This window comes from Phocoena phocoena, chromosome 17 (genome assembly GCF_963924675.1).
Source record: "Phocoena phocoena chromosome 17, mPhoPho1.1, whole genome shotgun sequence".
Lineage (NCBI taxonomy): Eukaryota > Metazoa > Chordata > Mammalia > Artiodactyla > Phocoenidae > Phocoena > Phocoena phocoena.
Genome location: NC_089235.1, coordinates 2,230,102 through 2,248,924, shown reverse-complemented (window position 1 = coordinate 2,248,924; position 18,823 = coordinate 2,230,102). Strand labels below are relative to the sequence as shown.

Genomic DNA, 18,823 nt, shown 5'->3' with positions numbered 1-18,823 from the left:
ATATTATTTACATACTCGAGTCATTCATTCTTTCGTCTTCTCTTCTGATGAAAGCAACACGCTGGCACCGACCCACCGATAGAGAGCAAGCTATCCTGTTCACTCAGGATGATTCCCAGAGGCCTTCAAAACAGAAGTGATTCTGAGATACGTATGACCTTCTTTTCTGCTGAAATTTCAACTCGGCTTCACTGTTGACTATCACGTGATTGCTTCTCCAGGGTCTATAGCGACGAGTATGATTGTTTTTATAAGTCAAGGTAAGAGGGATGCCAAGCTCAGGCCGTCAAGTCATGTACTTGGCTTTGCTCATCATGCCGGAGCTGGGAGCAGCAGAGGCAGTAGCCTGATTGCCTAAAAAGAGAGGGTCCAAACAAGCCACCTTGGCGGCAAAGAACGAGTGAATGCAGTGAAGAACAGCAAATAGGTTCGAAAATTCCAGCTCCTGAAAGGGAGAGAGAGGTGGTCACGTGAAATAGAAACCAGCGTCCTGAAAATAAATGGAGAATAACTACACCACTAGATAATAGCCAGAGCTTTTCTTTCAAGTGCAATAAACTTAACTAGAATCAATGACATCTAACTTATGGAAACTGTAGGCATTATTGTTCAATACGTTACTTTCAAATGCATTGCCAATTTACTTCAAAATACGGTGGCCCGAGAGTCAGAAGAACTAAGCATTCTTATCACCCATGAGCGTCTTTTCAATATTGATAAATGCTGCATATATTTGGCCAGATTAAAATTCTACTTTTGACATAGTGTAAGTAAAGAGAAACAGCAGCTTTAAAAGCACTTTTATCTCTTTACACACAATTCAAATGAAAAATTTGGATTGGAATAATTATTCTTCACTACTATCTAGAATAAGTTGCTGTTTGTCATAGGACAATGAATATGAAATACTGAGAGCAAGGGGATATGAATGTTCAAGGCACCAGAAGCCAAATGGTTCACTTCCAAAATATAATGAATGCATTCATTTTAAATTTAATTAATTCTGATTAACATACTTGGTTGTTAAAAAAATGTTAGCCAGGGCCCACTAACTGTTTGGAGTTTTGGAAATATATTTCCCATTTGGGTACTTAAGGAAATGTAGCACCAACCAGTAGCACCAAATGATATATATATTGAAATGAAAATAGAAAGAAGTTACTTCAAACCACAAATGATATCAGATTAGCTGTAAAATCATGAGTTGGTGCTCAGGATAGGTTTCGAAAACTGATGTCACAAGTATTTTTATGAAAAACCATCAATAGTCCCATAAAAATGATCTAATTCCAAAAGGATTGAGAGAAGAAGAATAAAAATATGTGCTTGATGAGGTCTATTTGATAAACTTGTCACAGAGAGGATAACTAGAGCGTAAGAAGCCATGTGGAATTGCTGACGAAACTGACGCTATATCAATACATAGTAATAAAGGATGCAGAATTGCAAGTAATAGGCACATTGCTGATGGTGTTTTCAATTCATGGTATGTGGCAATGGAAAATAATATAAAGTATTCATTCACTTAGGACATATTGTAATATCTGTCGTGTACCAAGGAACTATTTCAATAAAATAGTTCACTTCATTAGTACTTTCTCAGATATGTAATAGGAGGACAATAGGCCATAATATAGATTCATAGTTCGGTACAACGTAGCTATGCTGTCAGAGTGATTCCCTCCAAAACTTCAGAATATCTTAGTCGGTTTCCCATGGCAAATGTTAAAACAGCAAAGATCTGGTTTAACTATTTTAAATTCCTAAAATGATTGCAACTCAAAATGATTTTACTCAGTCATTATGATTTCAGGAGTCGTATTTTTAGCAATCTGCTTCATGTCACCGCGATGTGTTATTGGTCACCTAGCAGGTTTCCTCTGGCCTTAATTCAACCCCAAATTCGCCCCTTCTTTCTTTATGCAGCTGCTTTATTTCAGGTGCAGACTTTGAATACGTTCAGCGTCAACCCCTAAAAATCCACCAGCTGTAAAAAGGATGGGAAAGTTCTGGAAAGCGTGAGATATGCTTGTATATTATTAAAAAACAAAACAATAAAAAACATACAATTTACACTTGGTGAAGGGGAGAATACTGTTGAGAGTTGCAACTAGGCAAAAATATAACAACTTTTTCTCAAAAATAATTTTGCCATACTTTATTAGATTGGAGATTACATCTTGGTTGTCAAAAAACAAATAGTCTAAATATATAGATATTTGGGGGATGATTAATATTTTCAGTGATTCATACCTTGTCAAGTATATGTCAGTTATTTGATGCAGACTGGCACTTTCAAATTTTTACGCCTTTTTTTGGATGTGGGTAGGCAGGAAATGACAGGTAATTAGAAGATAAAACAAGAGGCAGAGATGTGTTCAAGTTTGGTCCTTGATTCCAGAGTCAACTCATCTTCCCTCGGGCTCAGTAGTCACCTCTGGTCATCACATCCACTCCTAAGGCTTCGATTTGCATTTCTGTATACACTAGTAACACTCTTTCCCTCATTTCTAATGTAAATTCTGACCTGCAGAATTTACCTATCTACGGAGCATCCACAGGTGACGCCACCAAGCTATTTACCATCTCCTTGTAATAAAGCTCTTCTGAACCCCAGGAATCTCACTAAACATAATTCTCCTCAAGATTTAATCATTCATTAATTCAGTGAATATTTATTGAGTGTTTACTATGCATCTAGTCTTTTTTTTTGGTGAAAAGATAAAGTAGTGAGCAGAACAGACAGAAAAAATGGTCTAATGGGAGTTACATTCTTGTGGCAGGAGACAACATATAAGGGCATAAACAAGTTAAATATAATATTTCTGAATATAATAATAAGTATACTCCAGAAAATAAGGCATGGAAGAGAGCAGAGTGTGGGAGGGCATGCAGGACAGGGAAATCCATATTGTCCTGGAGGTGAAACCTAACGGGACAAAGGAGTAAACCACCTGGATATTTGTGAGAGAAACATTCCCGGCAGAAGTCAATTTCAAAGGCCCTGCGATAGAGACATTCTAGGAGAGCTTGAGGAAAGCCAGGGACCATCAGTGCTGGGATGGAGTGAATTATGGAGTAATTAATAGGAAATGAGGTCAAAGATATAACTCCGGCCAGAAAATGTAGTGCAGACGAGCCCTTTATGAGCTTTACTCTGACTGCCACGGAAACCACTGGAGACTTTTCAGCACAGAGTGGCAAGAATTGGTATTGAGTATTAAAATGATAACTCTGGCCACACTGTTGATAATAAACTCTCTGGGAATAAGATTGAAAGAAGGGAAGTTGTAAAGTTTCCAGTTAAAAAATGTGTGGGATTGACAGTAAAATTGAGTCAAGGATGATTCCAAGATCTTTGGTTGAGCATCTGAAAGGAGGATTTTCAAATCATATATCTGATAAGGGCTTACTATCCAAAACGTATAAAGAATTCATATAACTCAACAGCAAAAAAACGAACAATCTGACGAAAGAATGAGCAGAAGATATGAATAGACATTTTTTCAGAGAAGACATGTAGATAGATGGCCAGCACATACATGGAAAGATGATTAGCATCAGTCATGATCAGAGAGATGAAAGTCAAGCCCACCGTGACACAGCACCTCACACCTGTTACAGCAGGAATCACCAGCGCAGTTTGCTGTAGTCTTACAGAAATTGCTGCTAACTGTTTTTAGTACATACCTTGGGATGGGTTTTCCCAATGAACAAGTTCTGAGTCACGTCAAGTAATGACAAGCACTGTAAATATGGGCTTCCCCAGGGAGCTTCCAGATAGATCCAATAATTACTGTTTTCATAATCAAATAGTTAATTTTTCAGGTCAAAATTCAGTTTATTTTTTTCCATTTTCAAATGCTTTCATGACTTCTGTAATTTTCCTTTTTTTTTTTTATTATGAGATGATAACACCAGACCTGGTTATTTTGAGTTACTTTACCTCCTTGGAAAATGCTTTCAAGTGTATCTTTATTCTTAAAATTCTGATTTTCAAACTGTTTTTACTTATATTAAATAAAAATACAATTACATTTCTTCTATAGATAAATGGTGACTTTGGCAAAAAGGAAGAAAAACGCATCATACCATGGACATGTTCCCTTTAAGAGCTACTTGTTTTGGAGGTGGTTAATATATTTGTTTTACCTAAAAAATGCCAGTTTAAGTTTTCTAGTTTTTACCAAGTTAGAGAATAATTTGGATTCTTAACACACATGGGTAAATAAAAGTCAATATCCTTATGGAGAATATAAGAGGCTTGAAAAATAAATTATGTATAAGGAGAAAAAACCTTCTCAGTGAGAAATAAACACGATTCAGAACCCTCATGATTCCCAGGGGTTTAGGAGCTCTTTTAAAGGTAGAGGAATATCTTGTCCAGAGTTCTCCTTTATCACATATTACTTTTCCTAACCCAATCGTTTGAAATAAAATTTTAGATGAAATAAGTGGTATATAACTCACACAGACACACACACAGACACACACACACAATTACTAATTTCCCCGATTTATTTCCAGCTGCTCCAGTTTCTTCTATACTATGAGGCATCACCAAACAGGATTGATGAAGGACCTGCATTACCAAACAGGAGCGTGCCCTGTCCTCACTTTTCTTCCCCATAATCTAAACAGCTGGGGCTCTGGAGAGTTTGCAGTGAAAGCAAAAAGGTCTTGGCGTTTCAGAAAACCTTTGGTTCCAGATGCCAAAAAGAGTCAGAAATTGTGAAAAGCAGGATAAGTAGGAAGCCGATCCTTCATCTTTTATGCCGAGGGAGATCCTTCATCCTCAATACCTGCCCAGTTTTGTGAATATTAAACGTCCTAATTTATGAGACCTCAATTGCCAAATAGGAATTTGCTTAGATGACTGGTTATTTTCTTCCAAAAGGCAAATTTCAGCACATCATGAGTTCTTCAGTGAGATCTTTGACAGATGCTTACTGAGCATACAAAATGTTCCATTCACAGTGTTATATATTCAGTTTTTACCTTCAAACCAGGGAACATACTGTCCCAAGGGCAACCCTTTTAGGCAGACACTTATCCACAATTTATAATGAGAAAATGAAGCTTTATAGAGAATAGCTGGAAAGTAGCCTTACTGGAACTCAATCCTCAATTTCTGATTTAAGTCTTACTAAACCTTATATTGTGCGAGAAGGTCTCTTATGGCAGCTTGAAGTCTCTGAGGCCATGGAGATTGGGGGCAGGAAAGGGTTTTGGGGAAGAAGTCTATTTAGAAATGTTTCCAAACTCTGTATGGTTCCACTAAATAAAAAAGCAATTTTCTTTTTCTTTCTCTTATTGTGCAAAAAGCACTGCCTTGGCTGCCAGACCTCAAATCCAGTAATTTAGGATTAATATGCTGTACACACTCGTTTAGGAAGTATTATAACAGTGTTTTCATGGGGGGAGTGGTCATGAATTTCAATGAATACAGCAACAACAATGCTTTCAGAAGGCAGCCTGTTTTGAAGTCAGGGGATTGTCTAGCCATATTATCAAATTACAATTTTAAAATGGGTATACCTAAAGATAATAAATGTTAAAACTAACAAACAAAAACTGTATTTTTTACCTGGAAAATTTAGCTATGGACACAACTATGAGTATATGGTAGTAATCCTTGATGTACTAGTACCTATACTCACAATATCAATTAAGCACTTTTTTTTTTTTTTTTTTTTTTTTTTTTTTTTATGCGTTACGCGGGCCTCTCACTGTTGTGGCCTCTCCCGTTGCGGAGGACAGGCTCCGGACGCGCAGGCTCAGCGGCCATGGCTCACGGGCCCAGCCGCTCCGCGGCATGTGGGATCTTCCCAGACCGGGGCACGAACCCGTGTCCCCTGCATCGGCAGGCGGACTCTCAACCACTGCGCCACCAGGGAAGCCCTTAAGCACTTTTTAAAAAGTACCCAATACAGTAAAATGAGCTTTTTAATAAATTGTCAAATAACTACAATATTACCCATGATTTCAATTGGGAACCATTCCTCTGTTCTACTAGGAAAGTTCTGGGAAGTTTAATGAGGCTTTGGAAAACAGATGGGAAATGTATTAAGCTTTCTGAGTAACGAAGTGAGAATTTATGAATTTCTACTTTCAGAGAAAAAAAATGTAACAGGCTTTTGTATTATAACATTGTCCTTCTATAGCTATAAAACAACAAAAGCAACAACAAAAACAAAAAAGTCTGTTCCCCCAACTCCCGTCTTTTTTCAGTATTTCTGAGACTTTTCACAACCAAAAATTTAAACGCTACTTAGAACTTTTAATCTTGTAATACATATGGCAACTCAAACACTCATATTCCCCAAACAAACAATATCTCTTGTTAAATAAACTCTGGTTGTAATGTATTTGCCTTGTAACCGGGAATGTATTAATGTACTATTAGAGCGTGTTTTATTTAAAGTTGTCTACTTATCACATACAGCAAGATCTGAGTCCATTTGCTAAATCACTTTATCACTTTAAAAATCATTTTTTAAAAAAAAGAAACGCTGCAACAGTGTCCATATTTAAAACATTGGCTCAAGTTTTCTTTTGTAAAGCTTTATTTTGATATTTTAGACATATACCACTGTATGTATTTAAGGTGCATGACTTGATGTTCTGATACATGTATACGTTGTAAAAAGTGTACCACAGTCAGGCTAATTTACATACCATCACCTCTATAACTACTATAGTGTGTGTTGGGGGTGGTTTATTTACCATCTATCCTCGCTGCAAGTTTCAAGTATTCAGTATTGTTACGTACAATCATCACATTATACGTTAGCTCTCTATTAATCTTATCTAACTGAAGCTTTGTTCCCTTGGACGAACATCACTCCATTTCCCTCCCCCTCCCCCTGAGCCCCTGGCAACCACCATTCTACTCTCTGCTTCTGAACGTGACTATTTCAGATGCTACACGTAAGTGAGATCACGCTGCATTTCTCTTTCTGTGTCTTGCTTATTTTGCTTAGCATAATATACTCCAGCTCCATCCATGTCACAAATAACAAGATGTCCTCTTTCTGTAAGGTTGAATAATATACCTCTATCCCTATGTATCTATCCATCTACCTGATCTATTTTCTTTATCCATTCATCTATTAAAGGACATTTAGGGTTTTTGCCATGTCTTGACTATTGTGAATAGTGCTGTAATGAACATGGGGGTGCAGATATATTTTCAAGATACAGATTTCATTTTATTTGGAAATATACCCAGAAGTAGAATTGCTGGGTAATGTGGCAATCCTATTTAATTATTTTGAGGAATATTCATACTGTTTTCCATAAGAGTTGTACCAATTTACATTCCCGCCAGCAGTACACAGGGTTCCCTTCTTCACATCCTTGCCAACATTGTTATCCTTTGTCCTTTTGATAATAGTCGCCCTAATTGGTGTAAGGTGATATCTCATTGTGGTTTTGATTTGCATTTCCCTGAGAACTAGAAACATTGAGCAACTTCTCGTATATTTGTTAGTTATTTAAGTTTCTTTTTTTGAGAAGTGTCTCTTAGACCCTTTGCTCGTTTTTAACTGAGTTATTTGTAATTTTGGTATTCAGATGTATGAGTTCCTTATATATTTTTGAAATTAACTCTTTATTGGATATATGGCTTGCAAATAATTTTTCCCATTCTGTAGAGTGCCTTTTTATTTTTTAAAAAAATTATTTTCTTTGCTGTGCAAAGCTTTTTAATTTAATATAGTACCACTTGCCCACTTTGGCTTTTGTTGCCTATTCTTTTGGAGTCATATCCAAAATATTATTGACAAGACCAATGTCAAGAAGTTTTTTCCCTATGTTTTCTCCTAGGAGTGTTATGGTATCAGGTATTATATTTAAGTCTTTAATCCATTTTAAGTTGGTTTTTATGTATGGTGTGAGATAGTGGTCCAATTTCCTTCTTTTGCATGTAGCTGTCCAGTTTTTCCAGCATCATTTTTTAGAGACTGTCCTCTCATTGTGTGTTCTTGGAACCTTTGTCAATGATCAGTTGACCATAAATGTGTGGGTTTATTTCTGGAATCTCTATTCTGTTCCATTGGTCTATATGTCTATATTTATACCTGTACCATACTGTTTTGATTACTATAGCTTTGTAATACAATTTTAAGTTAGGAAGTGTGATGCCTCCAGCTTTGTTCTTCTTGCTCAAGATTGCTTTAGCTATTTGGGGTCTTTTGCAATTCCATATGAATTTAGTGTATTTTCTATTTCTGGAAAAATTATCATTATGATAGGTATTTCACTGAATCTATAGATCACCTTGGGTAATGTGGATATTTTAGCAATATTAATTCTTCCATTTCATGAACATGGGCTGTCTTTCCTTTTTTTTGTGTCTTTTAAAATTTCCTTCCTCAATGTTTTATAAACTTCATTGTACAAGTCTTTCACCTTTTCAAGTTAATTCCTAAGTAATTTATTCTTTTTTGTTGCTATTGTGCATGGGATCGTTTTCTTAACTTCCCTTTCAGATAGTTCCTTGTTAGTGCATAGTGATGCCACTGACTTTTATATGTCAATTTTGTATCCTATGACTTTGTAAAATTTGTTTATTAGTTATAACAATTTTTATGGTGTCTTTAGGTTTTTTTAAATATATATATATGATAATGTCATCTGCAAACAGAAATAATTTTACTTCTTTCTTTCCAATTTGGATGCCTTTTATTTCCTTTTCTTGCCAAATTGCTCTGGCTAGCACTTTCAATACTCTGTTGAATAGTAGTGACATGAGTGGGCATCCTTGCCTTGTTCCAGATCTTAGAAGAAAGAGTTTCAGTTTTTTCCTATTGATTATGATGTTAGTTGTGGGTTTTTCAAATATAGCCTTATTGTGTTGAGGGATGTTTCTTCTGTACCTATTTTGTTGAGACTTCTTATCATGAAAGGATATTGAATTTTATCAAATGCTTTTCTGCATTTATTGAAATATATTTTTTAACCTTTTATTCTGTTAATGTGGTGCATCACATTGATTGATTTTTATATGTTGAACCGTACTTATTTCCTGGGCATAAATTCCAGTTGGATATGTTACATAATTCTTTTAATATGCTTTCAAACTTGACTTGTTAATATTTCATCAAGGATTTTTCTATCAGTGTTAATCAGGGATACTGGCCTGTAGTTTTCTTTTCTAATGCTGTCCTTGTCTGGATTTGGAATCAGGGTGATGCTGGCTTCATAACTTCATTTTAGGAGTGTTTTATATATTTTAGAAGGGTTTAAGAAAGTTTGGTATTAACTCTTATTTGAATGTTTTTTAGAGTTGACCTATGCAGCCTTTTGGTCCTGGGCTTTTCTTTTTGGAAAGTTTTGCTTACTATTTGTAATCCTTGTTTGTTATTATTCTGTTCAGACTTTCTATTTCTTCTTGATTCAGTATTTAGTTTTTATGTCTCTAGGAATTTATCAGTTTCTTCCTGGTTATCCAATTTGTTGGTGTATCCTTTTTTATTTCTGTGTTATCCATTGTAGTGTCTCCTCTTTCATTACTGAATTTATTTATTGGAGTATATCTCTTTTTTCTTTATCTAAGAGTTTTTAAATTTTGTTTTTCTTTTAAAAAACTACAACTCTTAGATTTACTGAAAGTGGGATATTGAAGTCTCCTACTATTGTTGTGTTTCTGTCAATTTTTCCCTTCAGATCTGCCAATATTTTTATATATTAGGTGCTCTGATGTTGGATGCATATATATTTACAATCATTGTAACTTTTTGTTGAATTGACCCTAATGCCCTTCTCTATCTTTGGAAAATTTTTGTTTTAAAGTCTATTTTGTCTTATACCAGTATAGTATTTGAGATAAGGTCATATCTTGGACTATAAGAAAAAGAAAAAAAAAGTGAAATCATATGGAGTATGTTCTCTGACTAACTGTATAAGACTAGTAATCGATTCTATAAATATAACAAAAATCCCCAGATACTTAGAACATAGACATCACACTTCTAAAAAGAAAATCCACCTGTCAAAGACGAAGCCTTGAGGGAAATTAAAAACACATTGAATTGAATGAAAACAGAAATACAATATATCAAAATTTGTGGAATGCAGTGAATGCAGTTCTAAGAAGGAAATTATTGAATTAAACGTTTATGTTAGAAACAAGGAAGTTTAAAGTTAACAATTTAAAAATTCCACCATGTGAAATCAGAAACAGAAGAGCAATATAAATCCAAAGCAACCAGAAAGAAGTAAATAAGAAAGATAAGAGCAGAATTCATTAAACTGATCACAGAACTCAATGGAGAAAATAAATGAGAAAGTAATCCTGGTTCTTTGAATAGTCTCTAGCAAGACTGACAGAAAAAGAGAGAGAAGGCATCAATGACTAGTATCAGGAATGACTCAGGGGTGTCATAACAGAATCTGCAGACTTCAAAGTGACAATAAGGGAATACTATGGAAAATTCTACACACACAAATTTGACAACTTAGATAAAATTAATGAAGACCTTGGAAAGTAAAAATTACCACAAATCATCTGATAAGGATAGATAATTTGAATAGCTATTAACTAAGTAAGTTAAATTCTTAATTTTTAAAAATCCCCAAAATGAAATCTCCTGGCCCAGATGGTTCCACTAGAGAGCTCTACTAAACCTTAAGGAAAGAATCAACAATCTGTATATCTTCTTTGGAGAAATGTCTATTTAGGTCTTCTGCCCATTTTTGGATTGGGTTGTTTGTTTTTTTGATACTGAGCTGCATGAGCTGCTTGTAAATTTTGGAGATTAATCCTTTGTCAGTTGCTTCATTCGCAAATATTTTCTCCCATTCTGAGGGTTGTCTTTTGGTCTTGTTTATGGTTTCCTTTGCTGTGCAAAAGCTTTTAAGTTTCATTAGGTCCCATTTGTTTATTTTTGTTTTTATTTCCATTTCTCTAGGAGGTGGGAGGTGGTTCAAAAATGATCTTGCTGTGATTTATGTCATAGAGTGTTCTGCCTATGTTTTCCTCTAAGAGTTTGATAGTGTCTGGCCTTACATTTAAGTCTTTAATCCATTCTGAGTTAGACATTTCTCCAAAGAAGATATACGGATTGCCAAAAAACACATGAAAGAATGCTCAACATCATTAATCATTAGAGAAATGCAAATCAAAACTACAAAGAGATATCTCACACTGGTCAGAACGGCCATCATCAAAAAATCTAGAAACAATAAATGCTGGAGAGGGTGTCGAGAAAAGGGAACACTCTTGCACTGTTGGTGGGAATGTAAATTGATACAGCCACTATGGGGAACTGTATGGAGGTTCTTTAAGAAACTAAAAATAGAACTACCATATGACCCAGCAATCCCACTACTGGGCATATACCTTGAGAAAACCATAATTCAAAAAGAGTCATGTACCAAAATGTTCATTGCAGCTCTATTTACAATAGCCAGGACCTGGAAGCAACCTAAGTGTCCATCAACAGAGGAATGGATAAAGAAGATGTGGCACATATATACAATAGAATATTACTCAGCCATAAAAAGAAACGAAATTGGGCTTCCCTGGTGGCGCAGTGGTTGGGAGTCCGCCTGCCGATGCAGGGGACACGGGTTCGTGCCCCGGTCCGGGAAGATCCCACATGCCGCGGAGCGGCTGGGCCCATGAACCATGGCCACTGAGCCTGCGTGTCTGGAGCCTGAGAGGCCCACGTACCGCAAAATAAAAAAAAAAAAAAAAAAAAAAAAAAAGAAACGAAATTGAGTTATTTGTAGTGAGGTGGATGGACCTAAAGTCTATCATGCAGAGTGAAGTAAGTCAGAAAGAGAAAAACAAATACCATATGCTAACACATGTATATGGAATCTAAGAAAAGAAAAAAAAGGTCATGAAGAACCTAGGGGCAAGATGGGAATAAAGACGCAGACCTACTAGAGAATGGACTTGAGGACACAGGGAGGGGGAAGGGTAAGCTGGGAGGAAGTGAGAGAGTGGCATGGACATATATACACTACAAAATGTGAAATAGATAGCTAGTGGGAAGCAGCTGCATAGCAGAGGGAGATCAGCTCGGTGTTTTGTGACCACCTAGAGGGGTGGGATAGAGAGGGTGGGAGTGAGGGGGACGCAGGAGGGAAGAGATATGGGAACATATGTATATGTATAACTGATTCACTTTGTTATAAAGCAGAAACTAACACATCATTGTAAAGCAATTATACTCCAATAAAGATGTTAAAAAAAAGAAAGAATCAACAAAAATAGTACACAATATCTTCCAGAAAGTAAAAGAGGAGGAATATTTTCAACTCATTTTATAAAGACAGTTTGTCCCAATACCAAAACCAGGCAAAGACAGTACCAAACAAAGCAAAATAAAATAAGCAAAAAACAACAACAAAAGAACCTACAGACCAAATCTCTCATAGATGTAAAAGCAAAAATCCTTAAAATTTTGAGAAATAAAATTCAGCAGTATATATAAAAATTCCACATCACTAAGTACGGTTTATTCCTGAAATGTAAGACAGGGTCAGTATTTGAAAATCAATGAACATAAACCACTACATTAGCAAGCTAAGCAAGAAAACTGACATTGTCGTATTAACTGATACCCATTCATGGTAAAAACTTTCAGAAAAATGGAGATAGAGGGGACCTAACTCAACCTGAGAAAAAAGTTTCTATTAGACCACTAAATTTAACAGCATACTTAATGGTGGAAAGCTAAATGACTTTCCCCTAAAATAAGGGAGAAATGAAGAATGTCTGCACTCATCACTGGTATTCAATATGGTATTTAAATTTGTAGGCAGCAAAATAGGCAAGAAAAAGATCGTAATGTGATACGGATCTGAAAAAAGGAACATATCTCTCCTGATTTGCACATGGCTTAATAATCTGTGTAAATAAATGCAAAGAATTTAAAAAATCGAAAATAGAAACAAAAGACCTAGAACTAAGTGCATATATATATATATATATATATATATATATATATATATATATATACGTGTGTGTGTGTGTGTGTATATATATATATACAGGATTCAGGATGCAATGTAAATATATAAACATTAATTATATTGCTACATAGTAGCATTAATAGTTGAAAAATAAAATTTTCAAAGTATCATTTACATTCCCCCCCAAAAAAGAAGAAATGATTTACCTAAATGCCAATCTAACAAAACATGCATAGGATTTATATGATGAAAACTACACAATACTGAAGAAATAAATCAGAAGGTCAAAAAATAGAAAAATATTCTGTTTTCATTGCTTTAAGAAATCAACATAGTAAAGACATCAGTTCTCCTGAAATTGATATATAGATTATGCCATCCCTACCGAAGGGGCAGTGACATTATTCATAAATACAGAGAAGGTAATTGTAAAATGTCTGTGGAAATACAAAGCAACTAGAACAGCTAACGCATTCTGAAAAATAACAGTATAGTGAACAGAATCATCCATTTCAAGGATTATTATATAGCTACTCTATCCAAGAATGTATAATACTGGCAAAGAGAAAGATGCAAGAAACAGCACCACAGAGGTAGGACCAAGTAATTTTCAATGAAGCTGCTAAAATAATTCAATAGAAGAAGAATGGTCTTTACAACAAATGATGCTGTTGTAACTGGATAACCACAGGCAAAACAGAGAAGGTCAGCTAAGCCCCACAACTTACAGAAGAAAAATGAACTCAGATGTGTCATATATTTAACTGTAAATGGAAGGCTTATAAGACATTTTGAAAATAGCATAGGAGAAAACCTTTGGCACCTGTGACGTGCTGAAGAATTTTTGACATGACACCAAAATTATAATTTTTAAGAGAAAGAGCTGATAAACAGGGTTTGTAAAGTTTTTAAAAATTTTTCTGCAAGATACCCTGTTAAAAAGATGAAAGATAAATTAAAAAATGAAAGAAAATATTTGCAAACAACACATCTAACAAATCCTCATATACAAAATACATAATAACCCATAAAACTCTAAGTAAAACAAATCACAAAATACAATTCGAAAATAGGCAAAAAACGGGAAAAGACATTTCATCAAAGGGAACATATATAGAGAGAAAATAGTCATGTAAAATGTTATTCATCACTGCTAGCCTTCAGGAAAACGCAAATTAAGACTATGATGAGAACTGCTAAAATAAAAAGTAGTGACCATTTCAAATGCTGGTGAGGATGTAGAGAGACTGAGTTTCTCATACATTGCTGGTGGGAATGTAAAATGTCACCACTACTTTGAAAAGCAATTTGGCATTTTCCTTAAAACGAAATAAACATTTTCCATATGACTGAGCAACTGCCCTCCTGGGCATTTATCCCAGAGAAATGAAATGTCATGTCTACCTAGAAGCGTGTACACTATTATTCATAGCAGCAATAACTAAACACTGCAGTCAAATGTCCCTCAGCAGATAAATGGTTAAACAAAATGGGGTCCATATCACGGAATACTACTCAGCAGTAAAAAGGAACAAACGATCAATATGCAGACAGAGGGCATTATGCTCAGCGAAAAACGTCATCTCGGGATTTCACAGTGTACGTTTAATCTATACAATATTCTCAAAATGACAAAATTACAGAAGTGAAAAACAGATCAGTGGCTTCTAGGAACTAAGAACGGTGGGAGTCAGGGGTGTGTATAAAGGGCAGCATGAGGAAGATGGTTGTGTATTTGATTGTGGATATGGGCGCACAAATTTACACATGCTATAACTGATGTGAAATATACACGTATTGTGTCAATGTTAAAATTCCTGCTTTTTATATTATACTATAGTTACATAAGGTTTACCCACTCGGGGAAACTGGATGAAGGGTACAGAGAACATCTAATTTTATAACTTCCTGTGAGTTGGAAGAGTTCACAAACACTTTTACATCCATATGGCCTTTAGCTTTGGCCTTGGTAACTGTGTTTACTTTTCCCAGAAGACATTTTTCTAACATGTTTTAAAATAAATATTTCTGCAGCATTTTATTTATGTTGCAGGAAAGTATAAATAAAACCAAGACTTTAAAAAATGAACGAAAGGAAATAATAATCAGAATAAACGATTCAGCACACCGCTACACAAAGTAAATTCCAGATACTTCTTCCTATCTTCCAACCTCCATCCATTCAGAGTATGACTACCTAATACTTCTTCCTATCTTCCAACCTCCATCCATTCAGAGTATGACTACCTAATACTTCTTCCTATCTTCCAACCTCCATCCATTCAGAGTATGACTACCTAATACTTCTTCCTATCTTCCAACCTCCATCCATTCAGAGTATGACTACCTAATACTTCTTCCTATCTTCCAACCTCCATCCATTCAGAGTATGACTACCTAATACTTCTTCCTATCTTCCAACCTCCATCCATTCAGAGTATGACTACCTAATACTTCTTCCTATCTTCCAATCTCCATCCATTCAGAGTATGACTACCTAATTTTGTTTGCCTAAATGAAAAAGAGACTGTGGAGAGTGACTCAACAACGTACCAGGAAATATTAAATGAAGTGAAACGCAGACAGTTATTACTTGCCTGATCCCAGGCAAGCATCAGGTTAAGCCTGACGATTGTATGTTGTAAGACACACTCCTTGTGCTTAAAAGTTCTTGGTCTAGTGAAGGAGGCACGCTAGTGAAAAATGACCACACAGAGTGGACACCAGTGTTACAACATACATAAATTAAGAGGAGTTATATTATAAATATACAGGAGAAGCTCCTGTCCCTGACTTGGAGACGGAGACACAGGCCAAACTTCCCACATTAAAATTATAAAAATTAATAGAAATGAACAAAACACAGAAACTGTCCAAAGCATGTGAAAAATGACACAAATTTGGGGTATGGTTATAAACTTGAATTTCTTAAATGTGGGAAGGACAAACAGTCTATATATGTTAAGTAATCACCTTTACTAACTTCTCTCCTAATAATAATACTGCTATTTTTTTTAATACTTCCTTAGTTGTTATGCTACATTCTTTAAAGATGAAATCATTCATCAGTGATTTACCGAGTGTCTTCCATACGCCAGGTACCAGGGGTATTTATTCCTTACACTTTCCCTGCAAGGTAGCAGTCATAATTTGGTGATGAATTGCCCCTGGGAATACAGCCAGGAAATGGTAAAGATGAGATTTTTTTTTTTACTCAAGGTTACCTGATCCTAATTTTCTTTCCACTATATCATGTTGCCTACTCTCTCATTAAAAAAAAAAGGGCTGCCCTAAACAGAGAAAACGTTGAATTCTCAAATGACATCAGTTCCAACCATAAGCCATGCTTACGACAGATGGTCGCATGAGTCCTGTGATGTGATACACAAAGCTGGCATTCTCCTTGCTTTCTTCCTGTGACGGTCCTTTTGACTACTGCTCACAAATTGCGGTTATAAGGTTATAGCATAGTTAGCAATTGTACTAGTTTTAATCTAATATAATTTCTATGATATTTGCCCAGGTGATACACACCAGTACGGCTAAACAATTCTATAGAGCTGGCCACTGTTCTGACTGGCGAGTGTCACTTGTTAAACAGTCTCCATATTTAATTTGGTGCTTTCAGTGTTGCCCGTGGAGGTGTTACTCTCTCTCATTTTATAGAAGGAGATGGCGACTTTAAAGAAGTTTGGCAACTCACCAATGGTCAGATTCTCCCACTGGTTTTAAGACTGCTCTTTTCACTATTTAAAAACCACTGCCTTGATATATGTATACATATAGCTGATTCACTTTGTTATACGGCAGAAACTAACACAACATTGTAAAGCAACTATACTCCAATAAAGATGTTAAAAAAAAATCACTGCCTCTAAATTCAAGAAAAACATTCAATAAATATCTTCTGAAACTATTTCTTATTAAATGAATTTATGAAATATTGCTTAAAACATTATAAACAGAAAAAGTAGTATTTAGAAGCTGGCAGACAACTAATGACTAGAAAAGTTAAGGAAGTATAATTAGGTGCATGTATAATAGGCACCACGTTAAACTGAAGCCTAAATACTACAGTTAGTAGTCATTTCACTGCATTTATCTTTTTTGCTTCATGTTGTCAACTAAGGATTTGTTAGCACTCTGAAAGTATCAGAAGAGAAGGAACTTATCAAATCAAACTTATCAACTAGTGGCTGACATGCCACGTTCGCCAGAAGAGTATAGAACTGACAACATTAACACCATTCACCCGTATTAGGATGTGTCCTGTGTGTGAAAGATTGGGAAATCCACCAAAAGCTAAAGATACATACTTTTGGACAACAGTAATGCACTGTTCATAGTGGCACTAAGAACCGGTTTGAAGAGCGGTGTAAGTGACACAGAGTAACGATCCACCCATGGCAGCCGGAGGGGAAAGCAGAGGTGCTGCAGCCCCATAGAAAGGTCTGCGCTTAGGGATGGGCTGTGATGGGGTGTAGATGTGAGAATTAGGAGACAAGCAAATGGACAGAGCGGGTGAAGTTACCCAGGCCTCTGTCCACACTGATGCGAGACAAATATAAGGCAAGACCACTTGGAACAGGGAAGCTTTAAAGAAACGCAGGAGGACAGGAGTCAGCAGAAAGGAGCTGCCTGCACAGCCCCCCTTAAACAGCCTGCAGCCCAGGAGGAGTCAGAGGCAAACATAAGGCAGGGGTGGGTATTCGTAGAGAGATTCAGATCAAGAGCTGAGGGGACTAAGGAGCAAATTCCAGACAAAAGCATGAGCTGATGTATAAGGCCAGAAAGGTATCGTCTTGTTAAAGGGAGAATGAGGGCCTCTGGTCTGGACACAGAGCAGGGCCGCAAGAGACGTGGACGGGAGAGTCAGGTGGGCTCGGTCCCTGGAAGGCTCTGAATGGCAGGCCAAGACTCCCCCTGGATTTAATACATACAGGAATGTAACAGAATTACGGTGATTTTAATCCAGAGTTGAAAATTTATGTCTCAGTTTTCATTTCCATAGAATTGATTTTTCACTTTGGTATTCATTATTTATTCTTTCTTCCCCACTGAAATAATATATTTATAACTCATTCTAACCCAAAGACTATGGCTGTGAATTTCACAGAAGGATAAAGGAAATCACTCAGATTTTGAATATTTACAAATATACATTCATAAGCACAAAAGTAGTGAATCTTTCTGATGAGTTAAAACAACATAGTTAATAAGTTTCAGAATACTGAAAATTTGCATGGAGCAAAGCAAAAAAATCATTCATTTATTCATTTTATTTAACATAGAATAACATGGGGAAAACATAAATTGATTAAAAAAATATTTTTCTTTGGGGATTTGTGTTCATATCTGAAGAGGGAATCAAAAATGATAAACTAGAGTCAGAATATTTTAAATTATTATTTAGAATGTGAAACCATCAAGAAGGTGACTGTTTTAGCTCCCGGAATATTATTTTAGTGTGACACAAATACAGTTCGTAGGGAATTAAAACTAAGGAATGCAACTTGTTGTGTGTAATTTATTTTAAGGTATGCGTTTCAGTGAAAACTTGCCATTAAAATCTTTAAGTGAATTTATTCTTTTGGCCATGCAGTATATTCCAAGGTAAAAACAGAGAACGTGTGTTTTCGCACTTTTGGGTTTCCTAAAGTTTCTCCCCTTTCTTTCTTAATGGCATTAATGTAGCTAGAGGTGATCTTTGTGATGAGTTTCAGTTTACCTTTGCTTCAATCTGTTTAGTATCTGGATTCTGAAACAAAAATTTGATTTTGCTCTTGCCGTCATCCGAAGAACCTTTAAGCTGAGAAAACTTGTACCTCCAAAGTACTGCCTAAAGGGAAAAAAAAAAAAACAAACATAGGCGAGTCAATGCAACTCATAGCTATAT

General features: G+C 35.7%; 1 protein-coding gene across 2 annotated transcripts in view; it reads right to left on the bottom strand.

Annotated features, from left to right (window-relative positions):
- Positions 1-286: 286 nt before the first annotated feature.
- The window catches only part of SNTG1 (syntrophin gamma 1), a 188,496-nt gene continuing 169,959 nt past the window's right edge, over positions 287-18,823 (bottom strand). Inside the window, exons 16-17 of one of the 2 annotated variants that reach the window (XM_065895511.1) lie at positions 18,656-18,766; positions 287-445 (exon numbers count right to left, since the gene is read on the bottom strand). In XM_065895511.1, the coding sequence (XP_065751583.1) occupies positions 287-445; positions 18,656-18,766 (270 nt within the window). The remainder of the gene's footprint in view (positions 446-18,655; positions 18,767-18,823) is intronic. The other variant, XM_065895512.1, reaches the window with a different exon arrangement.